The 26,583-nt window shown below is 42.2% G+C and overlaps 2 protein-coding genes across 6 annotated transcripts in view; one reads left to right on the top strand and one right to left on the bottom strand.

Annotated features, from left to right (window-relative positions):
* LONP2 (lon peptidase 2, peroxisomal) overlaps nucleotides 1-5,086 on the top strand; it is a 133,503-nt gene extending 128,417 nt beyond the window's left edge. The window contains exons 15-16 of one of the 2 annotated variants that reach the window (XM_070613632.1): nucleotides 1,038-1,145; nucleotides 2,930-5,086. In XM_070613632.1, the coding sequence (XP_070469733.1) occupies nucleotides 1,038-1,145 (108 nt within the window). In that variant the 3' untranslated portion in view covers nucleotides 2,930-5,086. The remainder of the gene's footprint in view (nucleotides 1-1,037; nucleotides 1,146-2,929) is intronic. The other variant, XM_070613633.1, reaches the window with a different exon arrangement.
* SIAH1 (siah E3 ubiquitin protein ligase 1) overlaps nucleotides 1-20,114 on the bottom strand; it is a 34,117-nt gene extending 14,003 nt beyond the window's left edge. The window contains exon 1 of one of the 4 annotated variants that reach the window (XM_070613636.1): nucleotides 19,974-20,114. Coding sequence is in view for 2 of the 4 variants with exons in the window: in XM_070613638.1 (XP_070469739.1) it covers nucleotides 19,440-19,659 (220 nt within the window). In the remaining 2 variants the exon portion in view is untranslated. Of the gene's footprint in view, nucleotides 1-7,317; nucleotides 9,903-19,439; nucleotides 19,741-19,973 lie in introns of those variants that run through there. The other 3 variants (XM_070613637.1, XM_070613638.1, XM_070613635.1) reach the window with 3 other exon arrangements.
* Nucleotides 20,115-26,583: the final 6,469 nt, after the last annotated feature.

Consider the following 26,583-nt stretch of genomic DNA (forward strand, 5'->3'; position numbering starts at 1 on the left):
CATAAGCTGCCTCACTCAGGGTGTAAGAGGTGCAGAAGGGTTCTGAGAGTTTCCATGTTCTCTGCAAAGCAGGCAGTTATCCGTTTTTGGGTTTTTTTTGGCGGGGGGCAGGGTTTGAGGGGATAAGGAGGAAATGATGTCAGAGATTTAAAGGGACCCCTCTCCTAAGCATCAGGCCACGGCAGAGTGTTTTTTATGAACTGGCTAGGTCTTGTTGGTAGGACAATGAAGACAGTCAAATATATGTGGGTAAATCATAATCTTGGCTCCCAAAAAATCCCTACTGCTTTTCTTAAACCAAAGGAGAAATAATTTGCCATTAATCTAATATGTTCTCCAAACTTTAGGATTAGTAACCTAAAACTAACTAGAATGGCTAACCTTAACAGTGAATACGAAGCACTGGTGAAGACGTGGAGCACTGAAACTCTCATACTTTGCTGATGGGAAAGAAAAATAGTACAAGTACGTCTTCATAACTGCAGAAAGTTCTATTGGACAGCACGGTTCTCTGTCCTAATTCTATTTTACTACCTGTTATCCTTATATTTTTATTTCACATTGAATCTACAACTTTTTATTAACATCAAAAATGAAAGTATTAACATCTCCCCAAACAAGGCAAGCGTATTAACACGCTGACAGTAAAACGTTCCCTTTCCCACCTGCCAGGATAAAGATTGTACTAAACTTCAAAACTCTGTCAAAACAATCCTTCAAACCCAATTGCAACCATTCTGGTTTCACTTCTCACAACTATATCACAAGGCAAATACCCATCTCTTTCTCCCCTTGAATCCTTAATTATGATTCATTTTTTGGTATGGGCAGAGTACCTCAAGAAAGTTTTTAGAAACAGCATATAAGTGATTAAGTCCCAATCGTAGCAGTCTGAAGCTTTGGCACAGACTGCACAAGCTCAGAATTCTAGTCAGACCCCTTTCCCCTAAGAACTACGCAAATTCTGCTCACTGTTTTCTGACATGTAATGGTGCAGATGAAAAACCTAATGCCATTTTATTCTTACTCCTTTACAGGTAACCTTTCCCCCCGACAGATGGCTTGTTGGACTCTTTTCTTTATCTCTGGAAGAAATCTTCACCAGAACATCTAGGTGTATGCCATTAGCACTTGCCAAACACTAGGTGAGTCTTTTTAATACGAAGGCTCAAGTCTTTTACCTTTGTGGATTTCTCTTGTAAATGTTCTTTGATTTTTTGCATCTGCACAGTTCTTTTCTTCACAGAATTCTAATACTGACTCTCCTGGATCTATCTTCTGGTCACTTATATTTTATTCTCATAATTCCAATCTTTGTTTTGCACTGCATTCCAAGAGAACTCACCAAGTTCTAATTCATGAATTTGGTTTCGCTAAAATTACCTTATGTCTTGATATGCTAAAGCACTTTTTAGTCAGGTAGATACCCTCAATGTCCAACAAGGGAAGAGAGGTTTTGATGGCAGGAGTAGCTGCTTCCCTTTCCTTTCTCTGAAGTTGGAATGACCACATAAATTTGGATTGCATTGCCCTTGTACTTCCTTAACCCTTCTATTTAAGTTCTCCTGCGTAATTGTCATGTCTCTCATTGGAGCTTGACTGTTGTTGGTTTTGCTCTTGCTGCTATAGTCTCAATGAGTTCCAGGGTCAGTAGGCTAAACACCGAGACAAAGCAGACTTTCCTCCACTCTCATTAAAACAGCTGCCCCAAACATTTATTAAGCACCTAGAATGTACCAGGTAATGTCCTCAGTGGTTTACACATACTGTAATTTAACCACCTGCATGCGCTTCCAAGATAGGCATTTATTCCCCATCTTATAGATAAGAAAATAGATTTCACAATAAATGTTTCAGATCACAGAACTAGTAAAAAACAAAAGGAAGAGATCTTAACCAACCCTCTCATGATTTCAGAAGAGAAAAATGATACAGAGAAGTAACTTGCTAAATGTCATATAACTTAGATCAGTGTGCTAATCTGGGCTGTATGCTACTATTTCCCAGATCCTTTTAAAGCAGATATGCTTTGAATACTTTCTATTCAACTTGAAAAATTAATCCTTTCTGAATTTGAGTCTATCAAGATTCAAAATAACAATGAAAATTTAATTAAACTATACTTTGTCTTCCCTCCTAATACAAGAGAGATCCCTAATGTAGCCAGGGGAGATCAAAAAAGAAGGGAGATGATACCTCGTTAAGTACTGACCGAGTAAAAGTGAACTAAAGTCAGCTCCTTACAGAGGCCTTTGCTGATCACTTTTTAAAGGCCAGACCACCCTTTCTTACTGTTCATGTAATCTCTTACCATTTGAGGTTCTCTTGCTGACTATCTACTTACTATTTTTTCTGCTTCTCCCTCCTCAGTACAAGATCAGCTTTTCAGTAACAGCAGTTCTTAAACTTTTTTGGTATCAGGAACCCTTTACACCAAAGGTTGGCAAACTACAGCTGCAAGCCAGTTGCCTCTTTTTGTAAATAGTTTTATTGGAACATAGTTATGCTCGTTCATTTACATATTGCCTATGACTGCTTTCAAGGGCAGAGTTGAATAGCTGACCCTATGATTCCTAAGTCATTTAAACCTATCTGGCTGTTTAAGAAAAAGTTTGCCTTCACTCTTTATACTTTAAAAAAATGAGTGAGGACCCCAAAAGAGCTTTTTTTATGTAGTTTATATGTCTTGATATCTGCTCTATTAGAAATTCAAGCCAAGAAATTTTTTTTAATATTTATTCTAAAATTACCATTACTTTTACATAACATGTAAAAATCCATGACATGTTAAATGTTTACGAAAAATAACTATTTTCCATAATAAAGAGAAGAGTGTCTATGTTGTATATTTTTACAAATCTCTTTAATGTCTGATGCAATAAAATACAGTTGGGTATTAATTATCTGCTTCTGCATTTAATCTGTTAAGAAACCACATATCATGTAGCCTCTGGAAAACTCCACTGTACTCTCACGTCTCCTTATTGTGAAATAAAGTTTTGACCTTCAAAGGGTCTTGAGAACTCCCAGGATCCCTGAACCACTAACTTTTGGTTCAGAACCTCGGCAATACAAGATAAACTTCATGAGAGCAGACTGCCGTTTTGCTCATTCTTGTATCTCCAGCACCTGGGACAGTAACCGGCCTAGACCAGGTACTCAAAATATTTCTGAAAAGAATGAATAAATCAAGTAAAATGGTATAAGAATTCCAAGTAGAAGGAACAGCATGTATACAACCAGAATTCACTCATCTCTGATGCCCCTGCAAGTAGAATGTATCTGCCTCATGATATAACCTCAAAGGGAATTCACAACTGAGATTTAAAATTCACTTTAAAATAAACACTATGGTGATCTTTGACAGGGGAGCAAAGGCAAAAACAATGGAGAAAAGACAGTCTTTTCTACAAACGGTTCTGGAACAACTGGATATCCACGTGCAAAAAATGAATCTAGACACAGATCTTACACCCTTCAGAAAAATTAACTCAAAATCAATCACAGACCTAAATGTAAAATGTTAAAACCATAAAAATACTAGAACATAGGAGAAAATCCAAATAACTTGGGTTTGGCAATGACTTTCCAAAACACCACCAAAGACATGAACCAGGAAAGAAACAACTGATAAGTTGGACTTGATTAAACTTAAAAACTTCTGCTCTGCAAAAGACATTGTGTCAAGGGAATGAGAAGACAAACCACAGGATGGGAGAAAATATCTGCAAAAGACATATCTGACAAAGTACTGTTATCCAAAATATACAAAGGACTCTTAAAACTCAGTGAGAAAACAAACATGCTGATCAAAAAATGCGCCAAAGACCTGATCAGACACCTCACCAAAGACATACTGTACAGATGGCAAATGAGCATGTGAAAAGATGCTCCATATGTCATCAGGAAAATGCAAATTAAAACAAGATGCCACCCCACACCTATTAGATGGCCAAAATCCAGAACACTACCACCACCAAATGCTGGTGGGCATGTGGAGCAACAGAACGCTCATTCGTTGCTGGTGGGAATGCAAAATGGTACAGCCACTTTGGAAGGCAGTTTGGCGGTTTCTCACAAAACTAACATACTCTTAACATCCGATCCAGCAATCATGCTCCTCATTACTTACCCAAAGGAGATGAAAACTTACGTCCACACAAAAACCTGCAAACAGATGTTTACAGCAGCTTTATTCATAATTGCTTGGAAGCCAAAACATGGAAGCAACCAAGATGTCCTTTGGTAGGTGAGTGGATAAATAAACTGGTACATCCAGACAACGGGTTATTATTCAGGAGCTAAAAAGAACTGAGCTATCAAGCCATGAAGAGACATGGAGGGACCTTAAATGCGTATCACTAGTTGAAAGAAGCCAATCTGAAAAGGCTACATACTGTATGATTCCAATTTTACGACATTCTGGAAAAGACAAAACTATGGAGAGAGTACAAAGATCAGTGCTTGCCAGAGGTTAGGGAGGAGGTGGGGATGAACAGGAGGATCACCGAGGATTTTTAGGGCAATGAAACTATTACGTGGGATATTATAATGGTGGATGTGTATCATCATACATTTGTCAAAACTCATAAAATACAACACTAAGAGTGAACCATTAATGTAACTCATAGACTTTGAGTGATAATGATCTGTCAGTGTAGGTGCATCAATTGCAAAATATCTAACACTCCGCTGGTGGGACACATTAATAATGGGGAAAGCTACAAATGGGGCAAGGTGAATATGGGAAATTTCTCTGTCTTCTGTTCAATTTTGAACCTAAAACCGCTCTAAAAAAATAAAGTTGGGGCCGGCCTGGTGGCGCAGCAGTTACGTGCACATGTTCCACTTCTGCGACCCAGGGTTCGCTGGTTCAGATCCCAGGTGCGGACATGGCACCGCTTGGCAAGTCATGCTGTGGCAGGCGTCCCACATATAAAATAGAGGAAGAGGGGCGTGGATGTGAGCTCAGGGCCAGTTTTCCTCAGCAAAAAGAGGTGGTTTGGCAGCAGATGGAAGCTCAAGGCTAATCTTCCTCAAAAAAATAAAATAAAAATAAGAATAAAGTCTATTTTAAAAATAACAACACTATGTGGTGAAGTAAATCATTTTATCACCATAAACGTAATCTACAACATAATCCATATCAATTCTCTAAGTTCTTAAAATATTTACATTTATGACATCAGAGTTCCATAAATCCATCAATTCCTAGAAAGTAATTTCATCTTTTAGCATTGCACTACTAATAACATACCTCGAGAATGTACCTATGTATAGTGAAAAGAACACTGAATTTGGTTGGAATCAGAAGCTCAAACCTGAATTCCTACTTTGGCTCCTACTAATTATTTTTATCTTTGGCAAAACTACAAGAGCCTGGGTCTCAAGATCCCTATCTGTGAAACAATAAAATCACTAATAACAGATTTTTGGACATTAACTGGGATCAAATATATCAGAATGTTCGGCATATTACTAACACCCACTTAGTGATGTATACAGAGACATACTAGGAACGCTGTAATGAATCACTACATAAAAAAGATCCTGAATATACAGGATTTTACCGAAAATTGTTGTTTCAACCTCCTATGTTCATTTTCACAACCTCAATGTGGGATTGAGTCTGAAATCTGATAAAGATTACAGAGTTTGCTGTGAAAGAAGCTCATAAACTGGACACCTACCAATCTGTAAGGCACTGTGTCAGCAGCTTCATAAACACTATGTAAGCCTCATAAAGTAGGTTGTATCTCCATTTTGAAGATGAGAAAATTGAAGATCAGAATAATTAAGAAATAATAAGAGTGGAGCCAGACTGTCTGCTGTGTCCCTAAACCTCATTTTATTTCAAATAACCCTAAAAAACACTATGTATAATCTCTTTCTCACTATGGTACAGAATATTTAACTTAACATTCAACACATCTTTTCAATGTTTATAAAAACTGACCCCAAAATTCAAAATTTCCCTAAATTCGTTAAATTAAACCTTTAGTCCTAGCAAGCAATTACTTTTAGAAATTGGAATTTTTGGTAACACATTTGAAATTATTGAAACTACGTCAGTTATGATTACAACACAATCACTACTGCAACATAACCAAGTCTCACAGTGTCTAGATAAAAGCATCCAAATACTATTCACTTAGTTATTTGTATCCAAGTTTGAATACAACTGTTACTACACTGATTATGTTTTATATTCTCTCAGGATATAAAATTGTCACATAATCCAGTAGACGTTTGCTCTTTTGCTCCATCTTGGCATTAAGCTATGCTTTTTAAATCTTACTTATAAAACATATTGTACCCAGTTCTACACTGTAACATAGAACACATTCAACTGCCCATTCCATTTGACAACTATGGTAAGTGAATACATACATACACACACACACTCAGAACAAAAATTTCAAAGGAGATCAAAATTGAAGTAACCTACGAAGAGTTGGTGATACTAAGCTAAACAGAAAACATCACATTGCTTGGGAGACAGAAGAAATTAAAGAAACGAGGTAAAAAGTCACATCAGAGAGTCTCAATACATTACATGATTGATGGCTCTTTACTAGTAAAATAGAAAAATAATGGAATTTATGGGAAAGAAATCTCTTCCTATCACATCTGAAACTCTAAGCAAATCATTTTAGTTATTTCAAATAGACTATAACACGTGAATTAACCCATACTTTAATTTTCCTCAAACTAAGACTCTATTCTGGGGGGGGTCCATATTTCTCTACAAAAATGTAATGTTTTATTTTCCTGTGTTTAATAATAAACAGTATAGCACATTAGAATCATCTGAATCCATCTGTTAGCCACGTAATTGAAAGCTCTTACTCGCATTTTATGGTCACACTGGCTCCAAGTTGGGACTACATTGCTCTAATTATGCCAAGTTAAAGAAGAAAGCAGAGGGGAACCTAATATAAAATGATGCATTTGTGTGAAGCAAAGCCCAAATGACATCATGGTTTTCACTAAAGTACTTAAATGCTGGTAAGAAAATGCATCACATGGTGACCACTCCATACAGGGCAATTTTGGTACATTCAACTCCAAAAGAACCTACAGCGTAACCGTTAATTCCATAACCCATGTTACTTCAAGACTTCAATTTAACAGACAGTATCCAATACTTTAGTAAATCAGCGTAACTTGAATTTCATTGGTTTTGTAGTTTTGTTTGTATTTAATTTGCAAGTTTTGAACTGTCTCCAACATCTGACAGAGGTGATTGATCACTGGGGCTCCTGCCTGATAAACTTTGTTCACTGACTCCACATACTCTTGGTTTTCCTATCTCACCGGTTACTCCCCAGCTTCCTTTATTGATTCTTGCTCTTCTCCTCAAACTCTTGAAACTGGAAACTGTCCAACAGTCCACTTTTCTTCCCTTTGGTGATCCCATTCAGTCTTCTCGTTTTTAAACTCCACCAATATTGCCACGGACTTCAAAATTATCTCCAGCCCAGATTAAAAAACAAACCAAAAACACCCTCCAGATTTGTCTTAAACCCCAGATTTGTACATCCAACTGCCTCCTGGATACACCTACAGGGGGTGGCCATCTTCTCCCAGACTACTCTATCCATAGCCTTCCCCTCACTTGATGGCAACGCCATCCTTCCAGTTACTCAGTTCAAAAGCCTTGAAGTCATCCTTGATTCTTCTTTCCACATCACGTATCTAAAACCACCAGGAAATCTTACGGTACCTCCTTTAAAAATATATCCAGAATCCAACCACTCCTCACCACCTCTAACACTACCATAGTCCAAGCCACCATTCTCTATCACCTGGATTACTGTAATATCCTTCTAACCAATCTCCCTGCTTCCAACCTTGTCTCCAACCTCCACACCCCAATATGTTCTGAGAACAGCAATCAGAAAAATCCAGTTAAAATTTATATCAGATCATGTCACTCCTCTGCTCAACACCCTCCCCAATGGCAACCTACATCTGGGTAATCAATAAAATCCTAAAACAGCCTATAAGGCCCTACACAATATGGTGATGTGTTCCTACTACTCTTTGATTTCATGTCCCACTTCTTTCCCCCTCACTCACTGCACTAGCCTTCTTGTTCCACAAAGCTGGGTTGCTCCTTTGGGCCTCCGCCTTAAAATACTTTTCTCTCGGATATCTACATGACTAACTCTCTTCACCTCTTTCCAATCTTTGCTTTTATGTTACCTTCTCAGGGAGGCCTACCCTGTCCCCTCCATTTAAAACAGTGACCAGTAGTCTGCCCACTGTATGCACTCCTAATCCTTGCCCATTCCACCCCTCTTCCTCTTCCCTTCCTTCCTCTCCCTCATTTTCACTCTTATCTTCTATCAGGCTATACAGTTTACTTATGAATTATGGTTTTTATTATAGCCACCCCTGTTCCCCCACCACCACGCCCCGCCACAGAAGGTAAGAATTTTTGTCTGGTTCACTGATGTATCCTAAACACTTAAAACAGTGCCTAGCACATAGTACAGACTCAATAAATATTTTTTGCATGAATAAATAAATCGGGAAGCAAAACAGCTTTGGACTTTTGAGCAGTAACATCCAAAGCAAGGTGCAAAAGAGCAATGCTTTTTAACATCCTCAAAGAAAAGGATTACCATTTTAGAATCTATGCCAAGCAAAAATGTTGAGGGCAGAATAATGATACAAGGTTTCAATACATTACTTCCCCTGGATATATTCTTGGGAGGCTCCTAGAGGACACGCTCTTTAAATACAAGGGAATGAACCAAGAGAGAGGACATGACCTACAGTAAACAGAATCCTTAACCCAGGAGAAAGCTGAAGGAAATGTTGAGAATAATGACAACTTTACACTAGAGGAAGAAGGCAATGTGAGGGACATGCAAGCTACTTGAAGATTAGACAAGAGGTAATGAATGTGAGGGAGCATTAGTGTAAACACAGAGAATATAAAGCAAAAATGAAAAAAGAGAAGTATTAACTACAGGGAAAGTTATACAAATACAAATTAAATAGTGCAGGGAAAAAAGTAACCAGTTTAGTACATGGCTCAAATTGTGAATAACTTTCACAGTCATAATAATGCAAACTCAAAATTATGATGTTACTAAATTAGGAGAGTGTAGGAATAGGAAGGGTATGTACATGTGACCAGGGCAGGAAGAGTTAAATCCACAATCAATAGGTAAGGCCTGAAAGCGCAATCGGGAAGTAACAATAGAAGCATGTTATTTAGAGACAAAGAAGGTAAATACAAAAATAATCAGGTCACAGAGGTAAAAGTGGTTGCCTTTGGCAAAGGACATCTGGAGAGGAGTAGGGGCAAGGACTCTTATGTATTAAACAAAACAAAAAGAAAACACAGTGGAGTATTTTATTTTAAATTATATGTGCATGTAAAACTCTTTAGAAAAAAAGGAAAAAGAAGTTCAAAAAGTTAGTAACTTAGTGTAAGAGCCATCCCTCTGACAACAGGAACAAGACAAGGATGCCCACTCTCACCACTCTTATTCAACATAATACTACTGCAGGTTTTGGCCACAGCAATTAGGCAGGAGAAAGGAATAAAAGGAATCCAAATAGGGAGGGAAGAAGTGAAACTCTTGCTGTTTGCAGATGACATGCTCTTATATATAGAAAACCCTAAAGAATCCATCGGAAAACTATTACAAATAATTAACAAATACAGTAAAGTTGCAGGGTACAAAATCAACTTACAAAAATCAGTTGCATTTCTATAATAATGAACTTACAGAAAGAGAACTCAAGAATACAATTCCACTTACAATCACAACTAAAAGAATAAAATATCTTGGAATAAATTTAACCAAAGAGGTGAAGGATTTATACAATGAAAACTATAAGACACTATTGAAAGAAACAGATGATAACATAAAGAGATGGAAAGAGACTCCATGCACATGGATTGCAAGAATAAACATAGCTAAAATATACCCAAAGCAATCTACAGATTCAATGCAAGCCCAATCAGAATCCCAGACAACATTCCTCATGGAAATCGAACAAAGAAAACTAAAACTCACATGGGGCAACCAAAGACCCCGAATTGCTAAGGCAGTCCTGAGAAAAAAGAACAAAGCTGGAGGCATCACAATCTCTGACTTCAAAATGCACTACAAAGCCATGGGTGACCAAAATGGCATGGTACTGGTACAAAAACAGGCACACAGATCAATGGAACAGAACTGAAAAGCCCAGAAATAAAACCGCACATCTATGGACAGCCAATCTTCAACAGAAGAGCCAAGAACATACAATGGAGAAAAGACTGTCTGTTCAATAAATGGTGTTGGGAAAACTGGACAGCCACACGCAAAAGAATGAAAGTAGACCATTATCTCACACCATGCACAAAAATAAACTCAAAATGGATCAAAGACTTGAAGATAAGTCCTGAAACCATAAAACTCCTGGAAGATAATACAGGTGGTACACTCTTTGACATCGAACTTAAAAGGATCTTTTTGAATACCATGTCTTCTCAGACAAGGGAAACAAAAGACAAAAAAAACAAGTGGGACTTAATCAGACTGAAGAGCTTTTGCAAGGCAAAAGAAACTAGGATCAAAACAAAAAGATGACCCACAAACTGGGAGAAAATCTTTGCAAATCATATATCTGACAAGGCGTTAATCTCCATAATACATAAGGAACTCACACAACTGAAAACAAAAAAACAAACAGCCCAATCAAAAAATGGGCAGAGGATATGAACATTTTTCTGAAGAAGATATACAAATGTCCAATAAACAAATGAAAAGATGTTCAACATCACTAATCAGGGAAATGCAAATCAAAACTATACTAAGATACCACCTTACACCTGTTAAAATGGCTATAATCACTAAGACTAAAAATAACAAACGTCAGAGAGGGTGTGGAGAAAAGGGAACCCTCATACACTGCTGGTGGGAATGCAAACTGGTGCAGCCACTATGGGAAACAGTATGGAGATTTCTCAAAAAACTAAAAATAGAAATACCATATGACCCAGCTATCCCACTACAGGGTATCTACCCAAACAACTTGAAATCAACAATCCAAAGTAGCACATGCACCCCTATGTTCATTGCAGCACTATCACAATAGCCAAGACATGGAAACAGTCCAAATGCCCATCCACCAAAATCAGATAAAGAAGATGTGGTATATATATACAACGGAATACTACTCAGCCATAAAAAAAGACAAAACCATCCCATTTGCAACAACATGGATGGACCTGGAGGGTATTATGCTAAGTGAAATAAGCCAGACTGAGAAAGATAAACACCATATGATTTCACTCGTGGAATATAAACAAACATATAGACAAAGAAAACAGTTCAGTGGTTACCAGGGTAAGGGGGGTGGTAGGTGGGCACAGGGGATGAAGGGGAGCACTTACGTGGTAACAGACAAGGAATAATGTACACCTGAAATTTCACAATGATGTAAACTATTATGAACTCAATAAAAAAAATTACCAAAAAAAACAAAACTTGGTATGAGAAACATCACAAATTGTACACATTACTTAAGAAATGACAGATACAAATTTGCTTTCAAAGATTTGATTCCAAGTATTGGCAAAGATGTAGGGAAACACTGCTGGGAATGTCCACTCTGAAGCCTTCTAATAAGATTTGGCAGTTTGTTTCAAAATTTAAAGTGGTAAACTCTTTGACCCAGCAGTTTTTCTTCCAAGAGTCTATCCTCCAATTTACACATTGGCAAAGGTGTATGTATAGGGACACCTACAGCAACCCTATCTGTAATTGCAAACAAACTGAAAACAGCCTTATCTTAAGAGAGTGATTAAATTATGGTCCATACAACAGAATACTATGCCACCTTTTTTTCCCCAATAAGATGGCCTCATATCTACTAACATGTAAGAATCAAACTGTTTAAATGGGTGGAGGAAAAAACAAGCCACAGAATATATTACAAGCACATTTATGTTAAAAGAAAAAAATAGTTAAGTAAACACGCACACTGATACAGCTGTCTATCTTTATGTATGTATGTACCATATATGGGACAGAAAAGAAACCAGAAGGGCATCCGAACTGCAGAATGTGGTTCAAAGGCTTAAGGTGAGGGATTAGAAAAGGAGAGAGGGAGGTCAAGTTTAGAACCAGAAACCACAGAGAACAGAGATGGGAAGACTGAACTACAGGCACACAAAATATCAAGAACTGCCAGGATATAGAGTCTTTAAGCACAAACTTCATCATTTGGAATTACACAGTTCAAACATGTATAGTTACTAACAAGTAGTAATCATTTAATGGGAAAATAAATCCTTATCTATAAGGATTTAAGTCAGATCCAAGAAATTAACTTTAAAATATCTATGGCTGATTCGAAAAAATGTGGAACACATACACAGGCTAGAAACGACACCAAAACGTCTACAATGGTTACTTTCCAAATCAGATTATTAACGATCATGGGGGAGGTGGGGGTTGCATTTCTGTATGTGTTTCTCAAAAGTCCCACAAAACACATATATATTTATTTCTCTTTTGGTTATTAAAAAAAGGATTAAATTTTAAAATTTTACTGCATATTTTATGTCCCCACACTTTCCTGCTAATTAATTGCTGGTAACTTCATACACTGAGAAATCAAGAATTGATTTTGTTTACTGCCTTCTTTTTTTCTTAGATTTCTTTTTTTCTTAAAATGCCTCAAATAGATGGATACTTAAAGGGGGAAAAAATCTTTAAAAAAGCCTACTCAAATTAAAAAACCCCACATATTTCATACATATTTCCTATGTGTACTTTCATATACGTATACACACATTAGTTAATACTTACAAAAAAAAATGCCTGAACTTTAGCCCAATTCAAAGGAGCAAAAGGTAAAACAAAGGTGGGGGTGGGGGCAAGAAGTTTCTAACAATTAGTTTACTTCATTTAGTTAAACTAATTATTGAAGTAATCTTTCCAAGGTAGAGTCTTTGCAAAGAAGCCAGTGTACATTTAATTATACTGTATCAACCATCACTAACTAAGCTTGTCGACATGACAATAAATAACTGTAACAAGTACAGTATAATCCTTCCTGTAAAATTCAAGACTGGCATTAAAGTCTTCTAATTTTTTAAGAAAATATTTCTCACTGGCAACATCTGCTTCATAAATATATACATTAGTTCTCCAAAGGTTTTTCCTCCAACCTTCTCTTTTTAGTTCCTTCCATGTACCGCCAAGTCCCTTGCTGTGCAAAACAAAGCAAACAAAAACCACAAATAAGTTCAACATGACTAGGCAACCTCCTCAAACCTAATAAAAGGCCTTTGCCAACATCATTCTGGTCACTGTGGTTCAAGCCTAGAGAATAAATTGACCCCAAATGGACTATTTTATCTATATCGTTCAGCCTGGAGTTCCTGAAGAGTTATATTTAAGAAAAGAAAAATCAAAGTAAAAGCAATGGAACACGGGAGAGCTGGTAACAATAGTGCGTTCTCTTTGTGAAAATTCATCAAGCTGTAGACTTATAAACTGAGCACTTTTCTGCATGCATTTATGACACACATCAACAAAAAAGTTCACATTTAGGAAAAAAATTAACATTCTTGCTCTAGGTATTCTCCTAGAATCTCCTGTGAACAGTAAGCATCAGGTGGCATCACTGGCTAACACATCGCAGAATCTCTCCTGGCTTCCCCTCTGCTCAGTTTCTCAATGTATCTCTCTCTACTACATCTTTAACCTGCCATAGTATAGTACTCACTTACTATAAACACTCTCTACTGATGGCTTCACCCATGCTTACTTCAGAAAATACAAGAGAAGCCATCAAATGCTGACTTACCACCTCCTCCTCTCCCAGTAGAATGGAAGAAGTGACCCTGCACTTGGACACTGTCCTCTCACGTCTCAGACTTCACACTCTTTCTATTATCCCTTCTCTCTGGCACCAGTCTCTCCCTCTTTTTCTACCAGATCATTCCCTCTAACACCCAAACATGCTCTAGTATATCTTCCCATCTGGCTTCCGTGACAAACATACCCCTGATTTTCCTCCTCTCTCACTGGATCATTTTGAATGTCTCATAGATCCCTCAAATCCAACATATCAGAACTTTGAATTTTATTGCCATTCTTCTGTCCCAGCCCCCCTCTAGTGTTTCCCATCTTGGTAAACAGTACCCTGATCCATAGAGTTGCTCAAGCCAGAAACACCTAATTCCTTCCTTCCCTCACCTCTCATATCTAATCCATCAGCAAGTCCTGTTAATTCTGTCTCCAAAGTACATCTCAAATCCATCCACTTCTCCTCATCTTCACTGCCACCACCTTAATCCAGGTCATAGTCAACTACTGCTTGATCAAAGAACCAGCCTTCTAACCAATCAATTCTCCAAACAACAGCTGTAGGCATCTTAAAAGTGGATTATGTTACTCCTTTAATTAAAACCTTTTGATGGCTTCTCAGTACCCTTAAAATAAAATTCACATTCCTTACTTCGACTCTGCAGGATCTGATCTCTACCCATCTCTCCCCCTCATCCATGTGCTCCACAACACTCTTTTCTCTCAGCTCCTAGAACAGTCCATGTTCAGTCCTGCCCCAGCGCCTTTATCTCTGCTGCTCCTTCAATCTGAGATGTTCTCCCTTCCCTCCTTCAAAGGGCCAGCTCCTTATCCTTTTATCATTGCTTAAATGTCACCACTTAGGACAGCAGGTCTCCCTCCCACCCCCATTATTCTTTCCTTCAGCACTTCTGACTCCTTTATACTACATATCACAATTTGTAATTCTGTTTACTTCCCTCACTAGAATGTAAGTGGTAAAATTTATAGAAATTAAGCGACTCAACAACTAATTTTTTTAAAATTATTTAAGCACCTTCTATGTGTTAGGCAATGTGCTTTTTAGATGCGCAAGTAAGCAGTGTCCCTGCTCTCATGGAGCTTAAAGTCACAAACACAAACTAGTAAGTGATAGAGCCATGAGACACATCCAGGTCTGACTCTTAAGAGCCTGTCCTCTTAACCACTCAACTACACTGCCATTCCAGCATCAGGACATGGGAGGTGGGGCGGCAATATGCCTAATAGCTGTTCATGTGCTAATGGAAACTAAGGCTTGAAGAGGTTAAGCAATCTGCCCAAAGTAGCACAGACAGATATTTGAGAGATTAAATACAATCAAGAGCAAAGGCACAGAGATGTTAAAGTACAGAGAGTGTTCAAGAAACAAAAAGAATCCAGTTTGACCAGGTAGGGCAAAGAGGAAATGCTGGAGGATAAGACTGGAAAAGCATATTAAGGGCAGTGTGAAGGTATTAGTCAACTATTCAACAAATATTTACTGAGCACCAACTACATGCCAGAAACAGGGCTAAACTCTAGACAAACAAGGGTGATCAAGACAAAGTCCTCATGGAGATTGCAGTCTATTTGGAGAGGCAAAGTAGTACAGAAAAATTACAGTTCGGGGGCTAAAAATTACTGAAAAATTACAGTTACGTGTTACATGGGGCTAAGCAGAGAGTGCCATGGGAACAGAGAGATGACACCCAACTCAAAGTGGGGAGTACAAGAAGAGTGTCTCAGCTAAGTGATGTCTAGGCTGAGATCATAGAGCTTAGTAGGCAGAGAAAAAATATGGTGCATGTAGGCACGTGCAAGTATGTAGTTGAAAATGGCAGGGAAGTAACAAGAGGAGCCAGCACAGGAAGTCTGTGTACTTACACTCCATACCAAGGAACTTGGAACTTTACACTGAAGGCCTTGTAAGTCACCTATATTAGAAAGCTCCCTTAAATTACAGCAGGAAGAACCAAAGGGAGGAGGCAGAGACCAAAAGCAGACAGACCACTGAGAAGGCAGAAGAGAAGGACTGAATGTAAATGTGAAAATGAGTGACTGAGAGAGAAGCAATGCCAGAGTTGTGATAACCAGACAGTAGAAACATCAGGGGTTGATAACTAACTGAACATAAACGGTAAGAGCCTTGGATGGCTGGGAAGAATAAAAGTTTTAGTCTGAGACAAGTAGATTTAAAGTACCGTGGTACATAAAAACGAAAAAAGAACTGCAGGGAAAGACACTGTCAAGAGAATCAGAAGACAAACCACAGACTGGGAGAAAATATCGGCAAAACACATATCTGATAAAGGACTGTTAGAAAACAAACAACCCGACTAAAAAATGGGCCAAAGACCTTAACAGACTCTTACCAGAGACATACTGTACAGATGGCAAATGAGCATGTGAAAAGATGCTCCACATCATTATGTCATCAAGAAAATGCAAGTTAAAACAACAAGATGCCACCCCACACCTATTAGATGGCCAAAATCCAGAACACTACCACCACCAAATGCTGGTGGGCATGTGGAGCAACAGAACGCTCATTCGTTGCTGGTGGGAATGCAAAATGGTACAGCCACTTTGGAAGGCAGTTTGGCGGTTTCTCACAAAACTAACATACTCTTAACATCCGATCCAGCAATCATGCTCCTCATTACTTACCCAAAGGAGATGAAAACTTACGTCCACACAAAAACCTGCAAACAGATGTTTACAGCAGCTTTATTCATAATTGCTTGGAAGCCAAAACATGGAAGCAACCAAGATGTCCTTTGGTAGGTGAGTGGATAAATAAACTGGTACATCCAGACAACGGGTTATTATTCAGGAGCTAAAAAGAACTGAGCTATCAAGCCATGAAGAGACATGGAGGGACCTTAAATGCGTATCACTAGTTGAAAGAAGCCAATCTGAAAAGGCTACATACTGTATGATTCCAATTTTACGACATTCTGGAAAAGACAAAACTATGGAGAGAGTACAAAGATCAGTGCTTGCCAGAGGTTAGGGAGGAGGTGGGGATGAACAGGAGGATCACCGAGGATTTTTAGGGCAATGAAACTATTACGTGGGATATTATAATGGTGGATGTGTATCATCATACATTTGTCAAAACTCATAATACACAACACCAACAGGGAACCATAAAGTAAACCATGGACTTTGGGTGGTAATGATGTCAGTGTTGATATATCAACTGTAACAAATATATCACTGTGGTGGAGAATGTTGATCATGGGGGAGGCTATGTATGAGTGGGGGCAGGGAAATCTCTGTACCGTCTGTTCAGTTTTGCTGTGAAACTAAAACTGCTCTAAAAAATAAAGTCATTTTAAAAAACAATGACCTGCAGGCAAGAGGATACATGGGTCTGGAGTTCAGCAAGCTGGGAGATCTGAGTTTCACCAGCATATAGAGTAGTAGGTCAGGAAACAAATATGTATTTAGTGTCAGGCACTAAGGATATAGGAATAAAAAAGCACAATTCCTGCCATTATGCAGCAAATGCTCCACTAACTAGAGCCATGGAAAAACAAATAATTTAAAGTCCATTAGAAAAATTCCTACTTAAAAGAAACCATTAAGAATACTCACGATAAAGAAGAAAAATTTACCCTCAGTTGTTTTTTGAGGGGGAAAGAAGGGAGAGTAGGGAGTCTCAGGTTTTCATATATTTGTTTGTAGGGAGTTGTATACCAAAAATATCCAGAATTTAAACATTTTACAGGTGTGTATGGAAATTCCATAATTATAACCACAAGTCTGTAACAGATCTCTTCAAGGAAAGAAAGAAAAACCTCCAATCTTTACAAATTGAGTAAATCAACTGTTTTAAAACACAACTGAACTGGTCACTTTGTAAAGTTACTTTGTTACCCTCATTATAAGACTTGTTTTCGGCGCGGTCCAGTAGCCAGGTGGTTAAGTTCACGCACCCAGGGTTTCTCCGGTTCGGATCCTGGGCGCGGACATGGCACCACTCATCAAGCCATGCTGAGGGGGCATCCCACACAGCACAACCAGAAGGACCCACAACTAAAAATATCCAACTATGTACTGGGGTGATTTGGGGAGAAGAATGAAAAAAAAAAAAAGATTGGCAACAGTTGTTAGCTCAGGTGCCAATCTTTAAAAAAAACACGTTTTCAAAACACCCTAAACACTGAAAATGAAGTCTTCCTTCTTCTTCTTCTTCTTATGTCATTATTGCCAAAGCTAGATATTTCCTTTGTAGCTCCAATTAATTTTAGCCTACTTATAATCTTCTTTTTAATTAGAGATATTGAAGAATTTTGCTCTACATCAATTTTATAAGAATTTCCCAAAGCTTAGAGGGAACAGATATTAAGCTAAACTGAAGTAAATTTGTTTCTGAATTTGTAGTTTTTGGAACACTTAACCTGAAAAGTTCCATATCTATTAATTATACTGTACTTCAGTTTTAAATATTATTAAATGTTACTAAACTATGTTAGAAAGGTGCCAAAAGGGGTCATTTACACCAATTCTATATTATATCTAAAGAAAATATTTTGGCAAAGCAAACTTTACGGTTGTAACTAACCGTTCCATATCACAAAATTCTCTATCTTTAATTTCATTAAATTACACGACTTGTATAATCCACTTTAAGTCCCAAAATCTACTTGTCACAAAGTTTCCTAACAGCTAACCAAAACCCCCTCTTCCACAATTCGCGCCAGTATCTCCGTGACAAAATTACCAGACCATTCTATTTATCGTCATGCTGCACTTTGTTCTCCAGTAATGTCTAGAAGAGAGGGTGACACCACAGACACCTAACACTCAAAGGGACTCGCTGTTCCCCTTCTCCAAGTTCGTTAACTCACGTCCTTGGAAACGAACTGATCCATAAATCTAAGTGCTAAAAGGAAACTTCATTTTAGCTAATCTGATTTTTTAAATTCCAGACCACATAAGACCTACCCAAATCCTTTACCAGAGAAATTTCCAAACGCCATCATCTCAGAAAGCCTGTCAGTTTATCACTTAAACGTCTTATTTGCCTTTCTAACAACAAAATGCAGTGAAAGAAACACTTAAGCACTAACAATTTACAATGTGATTTCACATCTTTCTGGCCTATGTACTTTCAACACAGCCATCGTGCCGAGACACCCCCTAAGTTTTAACTGTAAAGTGACAAGCGCGGCCTTCCAGCACACATTTCCGAGCGCTCGCCCCGGGCGAAGCCCTCCACCTCTCGCCTCTCCTCAGCTCCCCCAACAGTTCTTTGGGGCAGGCACTAGCCTTGCACCCATTTTGCAGATAGGAAAACGAAGAACAGCGAGGTTAAGCATCTTGCCCAAGGGCAGAAGCCGGCGGGCGGCCAGCCTTCAGCGTCCGCGCTCGCAGCATTCGCTGCGGCGGGGAGTTAAGTCCACCCTTGACGGGCGCTCCTCAGGACACGGTGACGCTTCAGCTGCTAACAGCGGGCGGCGGCCCCCGTCCTACATCCGCGCTCAGGCCTCCGCGACTGACCAGCCAGCTACACAGTCTCATTTCCGAACATACGAGCTGGACTTCTCCGGAAGCCAGACGCGCAGGTTCCGAATCCTTCCACCACCGGGAAGGGAAACCTACGCAGCGCTGCGGCCCAGGTCACCGCATTCCTAAGCTGCGCGGTGGCGGCCGAGAGGCCCGACCTCGCGACACGCGAGCCGAGGGGCCGAGGCCCGGGTGCCGCCCGGCGGCGTTCGCGCGCCCGCGACGTAAACAAGGGCAGGCTGCCCCCGCCGCCGACGCGGGCCGGCGGGCCGGAGGGCGGGGACGGCCCGGCCCGCACCCAGCTGACCTCCGCCATGTTGGCCGCACACCGCGGGACCCTCCACAACAAAGGCCGGCGCCGGGGCCGGGGCGCCTCTCCCGGCCGGGCCCGCCTCCGGGCGCGCGGGGGCCGGGCCGCGGCGAGGAGGCCCTTCCCCGCCCCGCCGGCGCGAGGCCGACCCCCGCGGGCCGGGCCGGGCCGGGGCCGGGGGCGGCGGGCCGGGCCGAGACAAAGGCGCCGGGGCCGGGGGCTCCCGCGCCCGCCCTGCCCGCCGCCGCCGCCCGGGCCGGCCCAGCGTCCTCCGCCCGGGAGCCCCCGCGGCCGGCTCCTCCCTCGGCGGGCCCACTTACCTGTGGGCGGAGAGCGCGCCGCGGACCCCGGCCCGGCTCACACGCGCTGCGGCGCCGCCGCCAACCCCCGCCGCCGCGGGCCGCGCCCCGCCTCTTCCCCGGGCAGACACCGACGGGACACCCGGCCGCCGCCGCCGCTCGAGAGCGCGCCCCGCAACGGCCGCTCCGGCTCCCCCCTGGCCGCCGCCGCCGCCGCCGCCGCTTCGCGCGTCCTCGCGCCCGCCGCGCGCTCCCGCTAAATACCACACACTGCGGCGGCCGCCATGAGGAGGCGCGGCCCCGCGCGCCGGCGCCCGGGGGTGGGCGGAGCTTCCCGAGGGCGCGCAGGCGCAGAGGCGAGCGCGGCCGGCGGCGGCCCGCGCAGGCGTCGCGGTGCGGGTCGTTGAGGGCGGCGGTCGGCGTGCCGACTGCTCGCTGCCGTGGCTGAGACCGAACGCCTCGCGCTGCGCACACCCCGGCGCGACGCGCTCCTTGCGGCAGCCGTCCGCTCGCGGGCACCAGCGGGCGCCGGCCCCTGCGTCAGGAGTCGCCGCGTCCCCCGTGGAAAGCCCCTCCGGCTTTGTGTGCTGGCTAGCACAGCGCCTCCACCGGCTCTTCCCGGCTCCGCGTCCCCGCGGAGAAAGACACCCGCTCGCTGGCCGCCCGCCTGCAGGGGAAGGTCTGGCCGCCGCTCGGCGGGAGCAGGCCGGGCGCCCGGGCTCCTTGGAGCTGAGAAGCGGGCGGCGCCCCTCCCGGGCGTCGTCCTCGTCTGGAAGCTGAGTGGGACTGCGTTTCCTTTTCTTTAAATAAAAAATGAAAGGAAAGCGTCACAATTCTTTGATGGGTGCAGTGTGTCTGTCTGAACGAACGCCAGTGTCTGAGACATTCACAAACTGATTGGATTTCCATGTAAGACCCTCCCGGAAAATAGTGTTCTATGTGAAAAAACACGGATACTTTCTACACCAAGTTTTGGAAACCGTCCGGGGAACGGGAGGTGGGGGGCTTCCCGCTCGCGCTGCGCCCCGCACCGACGGTCCCCGCGCGCCTCGGCTGCGGGCTGCGGGCTGCGGGCGCGGCCCTGGCTCGGCGGGCGCTCCTTCCGGGCCCGTTAGCACGTCCAGCGTTCCCCGGGGCTGGGAGGAAAAGCCGCGCGTCCTCAGCCGCCAGCTCCGCTGCTGGGGTGCGGGTCCCCGAAGCCCGAGTGTCGGTGAGAGCCCTGGGTGAGCCGTGTCTGCGTACGCAGCTGTGGATGGTGCGGGCAGCTGCCGCTTCAACGATAGGCGTTCCAGAGGGAGTCTAACGTCTCCTAACTGTCGCACGCTGCGCTCCCTCCGGCGTGGAGCTTCCCTCGTGAGGGAGATACGCATTCGCTCCTTCTTCCTTCATTCGTTCGTTTGACCAATGCCGGGCACCGTGCTCGGTTCCGGGAATAGAGAGCCAGTAGTCCCGCACTCATGGGGTTTATACAGTGTAGTGGGAGACACAGACATTGATCAGCCTCACAAATATATGTATCACTGGGGAAAATGTTAGAAAAGGAAAAAAAAATGTGCCTGATGCTAAAAAAGTGTAAAGCAGGCTAGGTGTACGATAGGACCGGTGACTGAGGAAAGAACCAGAGGATTAGAAGGAACTGACCAGGCTGGGGGCAGTGGAAAGTGGAGGACTTGATTAAGGAGAAAAGCATGTCAGAGGAAAGCCTTGTGTGGTAAGAAGGCTGCCCAGTTCCAGGAAGGGAAAAAATCTCCACCGTGGGGCTTTCCCCTTGGGGAAAAGGGGAAAGGGATGGGAGGGCACAAGGCTCGGGGATGTGGCGTAGACATGATGCTGAAGACTCGGTGGGGTTCAGAGAGTGCTGGGCTTTGTGGGCCAAGTCACCACAGTACGTAATGGACAGTACTTCTCAGGCTGGTGGACCGGGGAAGGACTCGCTGAGGACTAAAGTTGGAGCTGGGCATAGGGGCTGTCCGAGGACGATGGAAAGGCTGCAAGGTTACGTTTGTGAAGGGACCACCACAAAAAGGAGCGGTTGTGTCCAAGCCTGAATGTGACAGGGAGGTTGGGCTTGGCTGAGGGGATTGGCCAAAGTGAGCAAAGGCCGACCAGGGGAACACGTCCATCTAGGCGAGAAATGAAGGCCTGAACCAAAGAGGTGGCAAAGGACGTGTTGTGGAGGGTCTTGGAGAGACTTGGAGAGACAGTTGGATCTGGAGTGGATTCAACTGGATTCAGTGAGGGTAGGGAGGAGAGCAAGAGGTGAGGCTGGTGATAATGACAAAGATATAGTAGAAATAGTATTAGCTGCCATTTTTAAAGCAGCTACTCTGTCCCAGGCTCATGCAATACCTCGTTAGTCACCACAAAAACTCCATGAAGTGATACCGTTATTATCCCCACTTGAATATATAAGGCAACTGAGGCAGAGAGAGGTCAAATAACTTGCCTAAGGTCACATAGTTGCTAAGTGGCAGAGCTAGGGTTCAAACCCAGGCCCATCTTTGTTGCTCTGCTCTAAGATCTATTCAGAGATTCCTAGCTTGGCAAATGGTGATGGAGGGGGAGCAGCTGAGGAGGAAAGATAAATTCTTGTTTTGGAGGCATTGGGTGTGAAGTGCCTGGGGCAACTGCAGGAAGTGGAAAGCAGCTGGAAAGAGGGGCCCAGGACTCCAGAAGGAGGTTGCAGGGCACTCTCCCCACTTCCCCAGGTGGTGGGGGCAGAAGTCGGGGTGTGTTCCATGCAGTCACAGAGAAAACGGGCCTCGTAGGTGAAATAATGAGGAAAACCAAGAAGAGTTCTTTTTTTTTTTTTTTGGTGAGGAAGATTGTCCCTGAGCTAACATCTGTGTCAATCTTCCTCTATTTTGTATGTGGGATGCCACCACAGCATGGCCTGATGAGGGGTGTGGGTCCACGCCCAGGATCAAAACCTGCGAACCCTGGGCCATCAAACTGGAGAGTGCAAACTTAACCACCACGCCACCCAGCTCACCCCAAGAAGGGTTCTTTGTGGATAAGCCATTTTGATATTTGTCAATTTCAGTTCAATTAAGGCAAAACTAAACATTACAAGATGAAGTACAGAACATATTTTTAAGATATAAGATCTCAACAAACTAAATAAAAAAGCAGACATGCAAACACATGGTACATACAAACCTGCAGGTAAACGTGACATATAGCGGTGGCTCATCCCACCAGGGTCAGTTCTAAACTCCGCCCATGAAAGAAAAAAAAGTGTCACCAAAATTATCGTTGAAAAGCCTTTGAAGTGCCCATAAATTACAGCATATGTTGTTTTGTTTATGCAATCCCATGTCGGTTTGTATGTGTAAATGCCCAGCATCTCTTGGCCCCTCTGCAAACAGTGTAATGGACATTGAAGAGAACTTGCCAATGTGGCAATCAAAGTTCCAAACACCTTGCTTTGCCAAAATCAAGTTTTGGCCCCCTCACATTCCCCTCCCTTCTATCCAAAAGCATTTTGTCCATCTGAAAACGACTGTCTCATTTGACCCACTGCTGACAGTCGGGGAGTTACCTTATCAATTGGTGGCGTCTTTTAAGCCGCAGGGGTGCCCGGGACAGAGTGTTCCCTGGAGACGCTGCTCACCGGGCTCCAAGTGTTTTGCGTCAGCCACTCAGAAACAACTTCTGCCTCTGGAATTCTTGCACTTGCTTTTCTTGGCTTGGTTTGTGCCTGCTCTCCTCCAGAGGAGTCAGAATTACTTCTCCTTCCTTCTCAGCTTCCTTTTTATACAAAACTAATCTCATTAGATTAATTTCATCTCCACCAATCTTAATTAGATTTAGGAGGGGCTCAATCTGATTTGGTTCATTCCTACTGAAGGTAGCAATGGCTGGTAGGTGTGGGTGGGACACGAGCAACCCTATTATAAATTTTAAACATTTGAAAGAAAATAGCCCTACTGTGAAGTAACGAGACATCCTCTTCTGAACAAGGAGGCAACTCTGCTTCCATGACAGTTGATCTATAGGAAAGCATTTTGTCAACTGTGAAGCCAACCCAAATAGTGCTCTACATGATGGCGTCTCAGGATAGGTGCCAAATATTTTCAGGCCACTGGGGAAAATATTTCAGGGTAGGGAGGCTTCCTGATCCCTTCAAATCACATCAAATGGTAATTCCATCTACTCCAATGGAACATAAAGTCCTAGTCCTGTAGCTGGACCCAGGGTAAACGCTCCAGAGATAGTGAGGGACTTTACTTCTCTCATTCCTACTTATGAATAAAGCAGGCACTGATGATAGAATCTATATTTGGGGATCTTACATGAATTCATAGTCAGTTGATATTTAATATAAGTCAGATACCAAAACTCATTGGTATCTTCTCAAAAACAACTATTCTTTCCATGATGACTGGTGAGATTTTACCAGGAGATGAAGTAGGGGCAAGTGGAATAAGTAGCAAGTGTTTTGACATCCTAAACTGGTCCATGATTTTTAGCAATTGAACCATGTTCAAAATTAGATATCGTTATTTCTTTCACATGGGAATTCCCTAAAAATACACGCATACACATGCATTCCTCTTCTCTCCCACATTCTCTTATAAGACTATTTTTAAACTGTTCCATAAATTAAGAGCACTCAGACACACCTATCTAGCCAGATCTTTGGGCACATGAGTGTACTTAATTTAAGAAACATGAATTCATATTATCTATGTATATATATATAGTATATATATATATAAATATATGTATCTCAGGTATGTAACATTCTAAACACCATAGCATCCCACCAATACAACCATACAATGCTGTAGTAACTTTCCAAATGTTCCCAAAGCTCAAAGCTTTAGCTTCACTTAGCATGGGCCCCCTTCCTCCCAGCCACCAGAGCCCTTTTCCCAAAGCACGAATCCTGCCTTTGTTAAGTCCTTGTCCTGCTGCTGCTCTAATTAGTAGCTTTATGTACGGGTCTCTGCAATCCCTGAATTTTTGGAAGGCCCATTTCTCAAATTTCTCTTCAATTAAGCCTCTGCTAGACTGTGTTAGTGCCGTTCCAGGCACACTGCATGTCCTCTATATAGTCAAAGTAAATTGTCCTTTGCATGGATTATGCACAATCCCAGATAGTGCTCTCAAAGTTGGCAAAACCAGTTAAGACAGTACAGATGATTTCCAAGTGTCTAATTGTTTTACAACAGACCAGTTCACAAGACCAAGCCCATCACTCCTGGGTCACTGATGGGCTGTGTTTGTTTCCAGGCAATCTTAGATATCCTTTGTCCAGGAAACTACTGCTATCTCCTCTTATGTTAGACCGTTAACACCCATTTATCATTTAGCTTAGGTAGATAGCTCTGAAGACATATTAGCATTCCCTTCCAAGCTTAGCTCTGCTGCTGACCAAACCAAGAGCCTTACTTGGGCTGAAACTGGGAGGCACGCCTCCCTCTGAAATAGATTCCTATCAGCTTTGCAAAAGAAAGCAGGTCCCAAACATGTCAAACATGTCTGAAGCAGAGCAGAAACAATGTTTTCTTTATCAGACACACCTGTTGCTGGTCATTCCCTGTCTGGGGTTGGTGAACGTATTAAACACCATCCAAGACAAATTCTGCCAAACATCGTGGAGAAGGAATTGGAGATCAGCATGAGCATCCAAAAATGCAACTGGGATTAACTGCAGAAAGTTCCTCAAAGCCGAATGGTCAGAAAATGCATTAACACAACTGTTTTCCCTTGAACTTAATCTATTTCTTCAGGAAAAAGGTTATATGTTAGGCACTGAATTTTGCAAGAAGCTATAAAATCATTTAGGTTTTTATGCACCTAACAGTCTCTGGGGGTAGGTAATATTAACAATTACTTTCCAAATGTCAGTCTAAGTCAACTGAAACACAGTTAGTATCTGCCTATTGCTTTTGATACAATCTCTGGCCCCCAACACACACATACTCATTTCCATGGATCCAGATCTTTTCTTTATAGTCATCAAAATTTACCCTTTTAATGCGGCCGGCCTGTGGCCGAGTGATTAAGTTCAGGCACTCCACTTCAGCAGCCCAGGGTTTCGCTTGTTCAGATCCTAGGTGCGGACATGTCACCCCTCATCAAGCCATGCTGAGGCGGCGACCCACATAGCACAACCATAGGGACCTATAGGTAGAATATACAACTATGTACTGGGGAGAAGAATTTAAAAAGAAAAGAATATTGGCAACAGTTGTTAGCTCAGGTATCAACCTTTAAAAAAAAAAAGAGTTTAGCCTTTTAAAAGATTAGACATTGAGATACTGTTATGCACGAAGGAGTACTCTAAGCCCTTTGAAGGCAGGGGCATGACACAGTCACCACTGTGTCCCAGCCCAACACAGTGCCTGGCACATAGAGAGCCCCCAAAATTTTTGCCGAGCAAATGAGGAAATGCTAGACAAAGCCCATGTCCTTAAAACTCTGGCTGTCTATGGAATCTGTTTATGGTTTTTCTTTTACATGTTTTCATTCATTGTTGGCAGATATTTGTTCCTTCTCTCTTGGAAGAACTAGCAGTTATTGAACTCCTGACATGTGCTTGAGTTCACAAGTTATTTAATTTAAAACTAACAATATGCTCGAAGGGAGCATTTTACGGATTAGGAAACTCAAAGAGGACAAG

This window comes from Equus przewalskii, chromosome 3, assembly GCF_037783145.1.
Source record: "Equus przewalskii isolate Varuska chromosome 3, EquPr2, whole genome shotgun sequence".
Lineage (NCBI taxonomy): Eukaryota > Metazoa > Chordata > Mammalia > Perissodactyla > Equidae > Equus > Equus przewalskii.